The sequence below is a fragment of the Coptis chinensis genome, chromosome 3 (assembly GCF_015680905.1).
Source record: "Coptis chinensis isolate HL-2020 chromosome 3, ASM1568090v1, whole genome shotgun sequence".
Lineage (NCBI taxonomy): Eukaryota > Viridiplantae > Streptophyta > Magnoliopsida > Ranunculales > Ranunculaceae > Coptis > Coptis chinensis.
Window position 1 is genome coordinate 118596931 of NC_141458.1, and position 9177 is coordinate 118606107.

General features: G+C 36.0%; 1 protein-coding gene across 3 annotated transcripts; it reads left to right on the top strand.

The window, feature by feature from the left end:
• Window positions 1-2605: 2605 nt before the first annotated feature.
• LOC147513608 (uncharacterized) lies at window positions 2606-6714 on the top strand. Of its 3 annotated transcripts, none has more exons than XM_086596758.1 (6): window positions 2617-2915; window positions 3550-3755; window positions 4418-4472; window positions 5338-5512; window positions 5641-5992; window positions 6234-6714. In XM_086596758.1, exons 2-6 carry the CDS (start codon window positions 3721-3723, stop codon window positions 6253-6255), a joined length of 639 nt encoding a protein of 212 aa, XP_086452884.1. In that variant the 5' UTR covers window positions 2617-2915; window positions 3550-3720; the 3' UTR covers window positions 6256-6714. The 3 variants fall into 3 exon arrangements, with proteins under 3 accessions (XP_086452883.1, XP_086452884.1, XP_086452885.1); XM_086596759.1 differs by having other exon boundaries at window positions 3618-3755; XM_086596757.1 differs by lacking the exon at window positions 3550-3755 and having other exon boundaries at window positions 2606-2915.
• The last annotated feature ends 2463 nt before the right edge of the window (window positions 6715-9177 follow it).

Consider the following 9177-nt stretch of genomic DNA (forward strand, 5'->3'; position numbering starts at 1 on the left):
ATAAAGAGATCGATCTCAATATTCCATGCATGTTCAGGTGAATTGTGGGATAGGAAAGCACTTGTCATAGATGACATATTTAGCTATGGTATAGCTATTGGAACATCAAAGGACAATGATGAAAAATAAATGAGCCACGTGTTTTGTCGACAAAGGAAAGATTGGCCAATCTGGAATTTGCTATTCAAGCATAATTAAACTCTTTCAATAAACGTGGTGTATTTGGACCTATAGTACAAACCCCAAAAGGTGTTAACCCTGTAGGTTACAAATGGGTGTTTGTTCGAAAACGAAACGAGAAAAATGAAATTTCTCGATATAAGACACGTCTTGTGGCACAAGGTTTTTGGTAAACACGGGATTGATTATGAAGAATCATACTCATGAATGTAGTGACTGACTACTTGTATGGGGACATAGACAAATATATTTACATGAAAATCCCTGAAGGATTTGGTTTGCCTGAAGCAAAATCAAGGAGTACGTACTCAATTAAACTAAGACATTTATTGTATGGTTTGAAACAATCCGGAAGATTGTGGTACAATCGTCTTAGTGAATATTTGTCTAAGGAAGGGTATGCAAACAATGAAATTTGCCCATGTGTCTTCATAAAGAAATCCTTAAATGGATTTGCAATACTAGCCACTTATGTGAATGACATAAATTTGATTGGAACTCCGGAAGAGCTCAAGATAACTGCTCAATACCTAAAGTAGGAATTTGAGATGAAAGACCTTGGGGAAACAAGACTTTGTCTCGGCTTGCAGATTGAGAGAAGTTCTAGTGGTGTATTAGTCCACTAGACTAATTACACCGAGAATGTTTTGAAATATTTTCATATGGATAAGGCACATCCATTAAGTACCCCAATGGTCGTCCGGTCACTGAATATAGAGAAAGACCCATATCGCCCCAAAGAAGAAAATGAATAAGTTTTGGGTCCTGAAGTACCATACTTGAGTGCAATTGGTGCATTAATGTATCTAGCACAATGCACTAGACGGACATTTCTTTTCTCAGATATTTGTTAGGAGCCTACTAAAAGACACTGGAATGATGTCAAACACATATTGAGATATTTTTATAGAATAATTGGTATGAAACTATTTTATTCTTATGGTTCCACTAATGACTATGATCTAGTTGGCTATGCAGTCTTTGGTTATCTATCCGACCCTCGAAGGGTCACTCCCAAACAGTATGTATTTCTTAGTGGTAATGTTGTTATTTGTTGGCATCAAGACTAAACAAACTTTAGTGGCAACTTCCTCGACCACTCTGAAATTTTAGCTCTTCATGAAATTAGTCGAATGTGTATGGCTAAGGTTATTAATTGGGCATATTCAGTAGTTCTTGTTAATTACCTTCTATAACAAGTGTTCCCAACATTATTTATGAGGATAATGAGCTTTGTATAACCCTGATTCAAGAAGGATTTATAAAAGGAAACAGACAAAACACAGCCAAAATTCTTTTTACACTCATCGGAAGGAGAAGCAGATTAAGGTCGAAAGCAAGTTCGTTCAAAGTGACAACTTTAATCGATCTTTTCACTAAATCACTACCGAAGCATACATTTCAAAAGCTTGTATATGGGATCGGCATGCTAGAAGTTCACCACCACACCATATAAAGACTTGTCTTTATCGGGGAGTAGTAGAATAGGGGAGCATCTTGAAGAATGTGTCCCAGGACATATGCACTGTACTCTTTTCCCTTATCTAGGTTTTATCCCACTGGGTTTTCCTAGTAAAGGTTTTAATGAGGCAGTATAAAGCAAGTCACAATGATTATGAGTAATGTTGTACTCTTTTTCCCTTCACTTTGGGGTTTTCCTTAGCAAGGTTTTAATGAGGCAACGTCATTGGATGATTATAGAGCATCCAGAAGAATGCTACAAAAGATGCATCCACCATAATTTCCACAAGAATGGTGGACATCCAAGGGGGAGTGTTATGAAATCCATGGGCTTATATGGATGCCCACCATTGATATGTGTTATCCGGATAATCCTCTATCTTGGTATTTATCCTGATAACCTTCTATCTTGATATTTATCCTGATCATCCTCTATCTTACTGTTTATCCTGTTAATCCCTTATCTTAGAACGGAGGTTACCTAGTTGTATATAAAGGTAACCTCCTCCCATTTAGTTTTACCTCAAGAAATAAGAATTCTCTCTCTCTCTCTTTTATTGATTCAATCTACATGTTAAGTTAGTGTGGTGTTCTCTCCAAATCGGTTTAATTTCTAACAAGGTGACAAATTTAGCAAAATTTAAAACTTGCCTCATTTTTTAGTATTTATTATTTTTTTAGTCCAATATATTTATTGATATGAAAAATAAATCAAACAAATGAATTTGAGGTCAAGGACGTTATAAATTACTCCAATAGCCCCTTCTGAATGACAAAACTAATCTTCATAAACACATATTCGTGAAAACTAGCTGTCATCACATTATTGTATAATACTTTTATTTTATTTTAATAGAAACTATTTGATAGGGTGGGGCTCGAGTCCATGACCTCTTCTTTCGTCATCACCCAAAAATTTTACCAACTTGAATAGTTCATCTGTACATTATAAAAGCACTTGGCCAAATGGAGTACGGGCAGGTAAATCAAGTAGAAGTCTTAAAGTCACTTGTTGCCCAAAACCGACTAATGGAGGAACCCAACAAGTCTTTACCAAATAAAACCCCACAACTTCCAAAACCTCAAAATCCAACCCAAAACCTCCCAACTCCCCAACCCCAGCCCCTCCTTCTTCACTTCTTCCACCTCGTCATCCTCTTCCTCAAAACAACAACAAGAGAAAAGCTGATAATGTCGTCGCTGCCGCCCTTCATGACAACTGCTACTTCAAACTCCGTGCCATTGTCAAAGACCTTCGTCCCCATTTCATTGAGGTACTTAAAATTTGTATTCTTTCTTGAAATATCTATCTTTTTAATTGATGGGGCATCTTTGTTTTTGTATAATGATGTGGTTTTCATCTTTGTTTAGACTCTTTTGGGTGTTCTTGGGCTGTCTTGTTTGTTGTCTGTATGTATAATTATGCTGCTGAGATAAAAGATTGGTTTTTTAGTGGCACTTTTTTGTTATATTTCTCACTGGGTCAAAAAACGGAATTGGGATTTTGTACTTGTTTCAAAAGTGTAGTTAATGAACACTAGTGTTCTGTTTCTTTAAATGAGGGTAGTTTAGATTTTAACATATAACTTGGAAATATGTAGAATTGTTCTTTTTTAATAGCTAAGTAGAATGTTGTATTATGAGTCTACAGTTGATAATTTGACAAGGGGGTGCAGGTCAATTTAGATTTAGTCACCAATGCATATTGAGGTTTTGGTATTTTAGATGAAAACCTAATATGCCATGGAGTAATAGACCGTTCAATGTGACTTTTCATGAGTCCAATTTGGAACATATGTTAGAGTAGTAGACTTCTTAGTATCCCCTATTGCTTATCTCCACCAGCTCTCTGTCATGGGTGAGTGGGTGACAATGTTAACCAGTTGTGAACCATGTTTGTGGTGCCAGTTTGTGAATGCCATTTCATTTATTCTACACCATCAACATTGACACAACCATATGTGCCACCGCTACAGCCAAGTCCACAATCATAAGCATCTATTGGAGTATTCCAATGCAAGCTAGACCTGGGGAGAAGGGTTTGTGAAATTGCCTCGCAGGAGAAGTAATATCATCCGAATGCAAGGCGGCTGGGGAGGTCTGTTGTGGAAAAGGTATGTTTAGGGGTGGGTAGAACCACCTTGTGAAAACCATCTGGATGGCTCTTACAGGCAAGCTACGTAAATTTAAGCTTCACTCGGCATTTAAGGTGCCAACTGAGATGAAGTAACCATCATTTCCTTTTCTTTCTTTTTTTCCCAGATAATCTAAAATGTATACTGAGTTAAATCAAGGTTTAGTCACATCTTAGATGCCGTCCGAACTATAACCACCAATTATGAATGTCTTTTGGAGGTGAATCTAACTATAAGGTGCATTTAGGGTGATATTTGATGACGTCTCCCAAGTCCTACTTTAGTGGAAGTGGGTTTACCAACCCTGCATTGTGAATGCTCGTATAGTGAAGATCTGCACTACTCTCTCTCTCTCTCTCTCTCTCTCTCTCTTGTTGTTTCCGCTAAAATATTAAAATACTCTTCTGAGGTGCCACTGTTTTGCTGTGATTTAGAGTCCACTGAGTTTTTTTGGTTAAGAAACCTCTTCTTTTTTGCACTTGTTCTGCCTGTTAGTATGGTTTACAAATTTTACTGTAGAGGCGTTCACGTTTAGATTGTGAAATGTTTTTCTACTTGGTGTGAGCATATTTGGTTGACTTTCTCCCTCTTGAGTCTTGACTCATTTTACTGATTAGCTAAAACAAATTATTCTCTTGAAGGTTCTGCGGACCACTGATTTTCGGAATAGTAAAGCGGCACATGAAATTCGTAAAAGTAAGATCTTCAACATGCCTTACAGGGTTATACTCTACTTGCATTTCTGTGTAATATGTTCTCATCATTTTTCTTTTTAGATCCACATTCCTTTTCCTAGCTAAATGAAAAACTGAATGGTGACAGCTAAAGAAGCATTAAGATATTTACAACTGTTGAGTCCTATGTACCTGAACACACCATATTGTCAAAATTAAAAACCGTGCATCCCTTAAACACAGATATGTTGAAGGTTATATACTTGTATTCCCGAAAGTTTGCTCTTTCTCCTCCGTATCCGATGCATGTATCTGTGCAATATCACAAGATGTTGAGTAAACTCTGTTACATTTAATATTTATATAATCTCTAGCTTTAGTGTGTGAATGGCAAGGTCCTTGTGGTATACCTGGTGTGTCTCTGCGGTGCTTGCACATGGATAATCAGATTTTACAAACTGGATCAAATTTCAGCAGAGATTTGGCATGTAAAGACTCAGTGTACTGATTCGTCCCGAATGATATTTTTGGCAATGAGCATGTCTGGAGAGTTCTTATATCTGGTCCAGGTGTATTTTTGCACCAAGAAGAAGGATATGTGAGTCTGTAACATGATGGTGATGCACTGATGCCCATTTAACTTGGTACTCTGATATTCATCTTGTTCTCTCTTCCTGACTCAAAAATGCGCTTTCGACTAGATAAAGTTAAACTGAAAAAAAACTGAAACGTATAAAGATTAAGTTAATAAATTTAATTAAAAGAAGTGTCTGAAGTTCTTGGAAACCCAACTATTTACTAGTAACAGACACCGAAACACAGTATACGTAAGTGATAAAATTCATAGTTACCCATGTATAAAGTTTCTTACTCCTTCAAACAGACAGGCACCAACTAGCTTTGGTGGTAAGGTTTGTGGGAGTTGGATCCAGAGACCTGAATTCAAAACCCGTCAGCACTATAATATCTTAACTCATAAAATGGGGAGAAAAAAAAGACCGATAGAAGAAGACTCTACACAACATGCGAAGGAAACTCTTGTAGCCTTGGGAAAGAAATTAGGTAATGCATGAGTATTACACAGTTCTACACTTTTACTAATATGATGCTATTAAGTTTCTTTTTTATGTGCCATTTGATGAGAAAATTGGGATGTCAGCGGTAGCTGTAATGCATTTTTGCTGTTGCAGATATGAAGCTTGTAATGGATATTTGCAAGCAGATGACAATGGAAACAGCCTCTATAGAGATGTCTAAGAAACCCCCTGAAGGTCAGTCATTGTCAAGTGAAAACATGGATGGACAAGAACATGTAGATAGGCACCACGAGGAAAAGCAGGTGAAGCGTCATCATCCTGACCGCTCTGCTGATAGATCTCCTGATCTTCCTTTCAGTGGAAATAACTCTGACAAGTTGGAAGATGACCAGCCTCAAGGGTCATACGTCATTGGAGGATCAAACTTCGGCTGGAATTTTGTTTTGTTTCCTGGCAGTAAAGCAGTCTATTATGGGGTAACGAAGGAGTCGTTCCTGATGAAAATGTAAGGCTTTTCCTTTTCCTTCTTCCATAACTTCTGTCTAGCTTGGCTGCAACAATCCTTAAAATACAATTATCTGTGCACACTTAAAATCCCCAGATTTACAGAAATACACTCATAGTCATAACGATTGCATGAATTGCTCTATAGTGTATTTTCTTGCAGAAATCATGCAATCATTTCATTGTATATCTTCAAAATCTCTCCTACAATAATTTGTTTTCTTTTGTTCAATTTGATACAGAAAGAAAACGGGCACTGAGTAAATGATTTTAGCTGATGATCTTAGACTGGGAGTAAATGGGGACTGCAGGCATAAACTCCAAGTACATGATTTTAGCTGACAAGAGAAAACGGAACTTTGGGCATAAACTCCTAGTTTCACCACGTTACTATTCGAGTTTGTAATGAGGTAAAGGAAGCCCATGAACGCTGCTTATCATTGCTGATCCACTGGATTCGTTTTTGCCCTAACAACGATATATATTATGTAAGATCTACTTGTATTGAACAACATTTTTTTTAAGATACAGCGACACTTGTCTGTCTGTTGCATTTATGAACAACCCACCGATCCATGTGTATTGATGAGGTGCCAGTAAGATGTAGGCTCTAGCTAAGGCCAAACATAACTGCAGGTGAATATGCTCACCATTTCCAAGCCATGGCTGTACGACCGCATACTGGATACAGAATCCTAATAGATTCCTCATTTTCCTGATCAACTATGTCATTTGTCAGATCTAAGAAGCTTATGTATATAATTCTTAACTGCCATACGAAGTTGCAATGATATTGCTATTGTTGGAGAATTTTGGAAAACCTTTTACATGCCATCAGTCAGTACCAGTTAGCTTTTAAACAAAAATGAAGGATATGACCAATTTCATATGCGTACAAGCTCTAAGTTTGTAGTAAAACGTACTACAATAGATTGTTACGTTTATGTATTTTCTCAGGGAAGAAGGAGAATATTGTTGAAGTCTCATCGACACACTTGACAAAGTTTCTAGTTTAATCTGTTAGCTGATATTTCTACGAGTCTATGATGTGGCTCCAATTGGTCCTTGGAAGAAAAGTGAAAATGCTTTGCTTCGCTGTCCCTCTCCCTTGCAATAGAATGTGATAAGCCGTAAGCGTATGCGAAAGTGGGTTCCATTAGTTTTGGAATGATTTCGGTTTCGGTTTTCATGGATTGCTGGTCTGGCTCTTCTCGGCTGTGGTCCACTCTTTATATTTCTCTACCTAAATAAGTCCCATAAAAAAAGTGGACCTTTGGTGAACTTCAGTCAGTTATTGTCTCTGCAATGTTATTGTTAATTTCATTTTGAGCTGTTAAATTTTATGTTAGTGGTGATGTTAGGAGAGTTGTGACATTGATATATTGAGAGAAATAAAAAAGAAACAAAATTGATAAGAGAGGAGGCTAGAATAATAGGGTTAAAGTTTCTTGTTCTTGTTCTCTACCCAGAGTTATATATTTATACTAATCTAAAACATGATAATAGAAACTACTAGATATAAATGTCTACACTTATAGAAACGTGAGACTTTACATATAGGACATATTCTAATATTATAATTTAACCCGCTACGCCATTTAGGTCATAATTAAATGAATATATGTAAATTTAATTTTTACATCATAATTACTCTTTTTTTGTTTTCTTTGACATTTAAATTGAACTTGTTAGTGTCATTGTGATACCATTAACTGAATATGCCTTAGAAAATCATCTTGGCAGAGTATATGCATTGAGAACAATTTGTTCATCCAAAAGCAGAGTGTACATAGACTCGTTCACTCATGCTATTATTGATAGCATGTCTAATTACTTCGACAAACACATGCCACTTAAAAGTAATACTATTAAATTATATTTGTGGTGTTCCTAATTAGTTTCAATGTGTTTTTTGCTATTTTGATATTGATGTTCATGTCATGGTATTGAGAAATAAACCAATGATCACTCGGATAAAATCGATTTTCCTGGAGATTAATAGTTTAATGGGGAATGCACAACTTTCTTCATAGCGTGGATGCCATTTTGAAAACATTGATCTTCTAATAAGTTCAATTGTGGTACTACTTCAATGTGTTTTACACCTCAATTGTAGAAAAAAAAATGAAAACTATAAAGTAAAAGGGTCAGAGAACTTATCTTTGAATAACTTCCTCAAAAAAATCAAACTTTGAAAGCATTATTTTCGCCTCGAACTTTTGTTGTCTACATCTGTTAGGTGGTAATCAAAGAAAACATTGAGGATTAAAGGTATTCCAAACTAAAATGTTAAATTAATACCTCGAGTAATAGTTAACTGAACAATCCACTCTGCACGAAGTAAAATGTATGTGTACAAACCCATACCATATCATGAGTAGTTATCTTATCTAAATCACTTCCATGGTGAAAGGGTATATTGTCAACAGTTGCATTATTGTTCCCGTCCATTAACAATAGATTTGCTTTGAATCTATTTGTTCGCATGGTATCTAATTAGATTTATCACCAAATTGATCAAAAGTGAATAACAAAAACAAAAACAAAAAAATAGTAACAAATAAAGGAATTACACTTTCTAAGTTCATTGAACCACATAAGTTTGAATTAAGACCTCCATTAACAGAAACTCGCACTCTCAGAGTAATATTAAAATTGGGAAGAGAGGGTGACTCTTGCCTAAGTAATATTAAAATTTGAGAGAGAGAGAAAGAGAGAGAGAGAGTTTTGTTGGGTAGGTGCTTGGTGGAGAGAGACTGATCGTGTTATTCTTTCTGATTTGATTGATTGATTAGTAAGAGTTTAAGAAAATTAAAATTTCCTTAAACATAAATTTACTTTTACGCCCCTGATTTGTCTACCGTAGGATCTCCCAAAACTGTTTTCTCCCCGACCTCTCGATATAACATAAAAAAAACTAAGTTACTTTATTATATAGATATTCTAATATTGACATATTCTAATACTCCCCTCAAATTGTAATTATGCAAACTATGCAAATTACAACTTGGATTGCAAAAATAAAATACAAGAATACTGCTCCCCCTTTTGTATAGAACTGTCTTTAGCTGAAAAACTCGAACAGCTGTTGAGACGTTCTAGAAGTGAAACTGTCGGTGTAGGCAATGGCCTAACCTGAATATTGAAGGTGTACCATAATCATAGACTTAAATCATAACACCGGTT

Excerpts from the sequence above, each read along its gene's own strand:
- LOC147513608 (XM_086596757.1), top strand. The coding sequence starts at position 2,608 with ATGGAGTACGGGCAGGTAAATCAAGTAGAAGTCTTAAAGTCACTTGTT. Across the intron at positions 2,916-4,417 it reads TTCGTCCCCATTTCATTGAG|GTTCTGCGGACCACTGATTT; the intron begins GTACTTAAAATT and ends ATTCTCTTGAAG. Across the intron at positions 5,513-5,640 it reads AGCCTTGGGAAAGAAATTAG|ATATGAAGCTTGTAATGGAT; the intron begins GTAATGCATGAG and ends TTGCTGTTGCAG.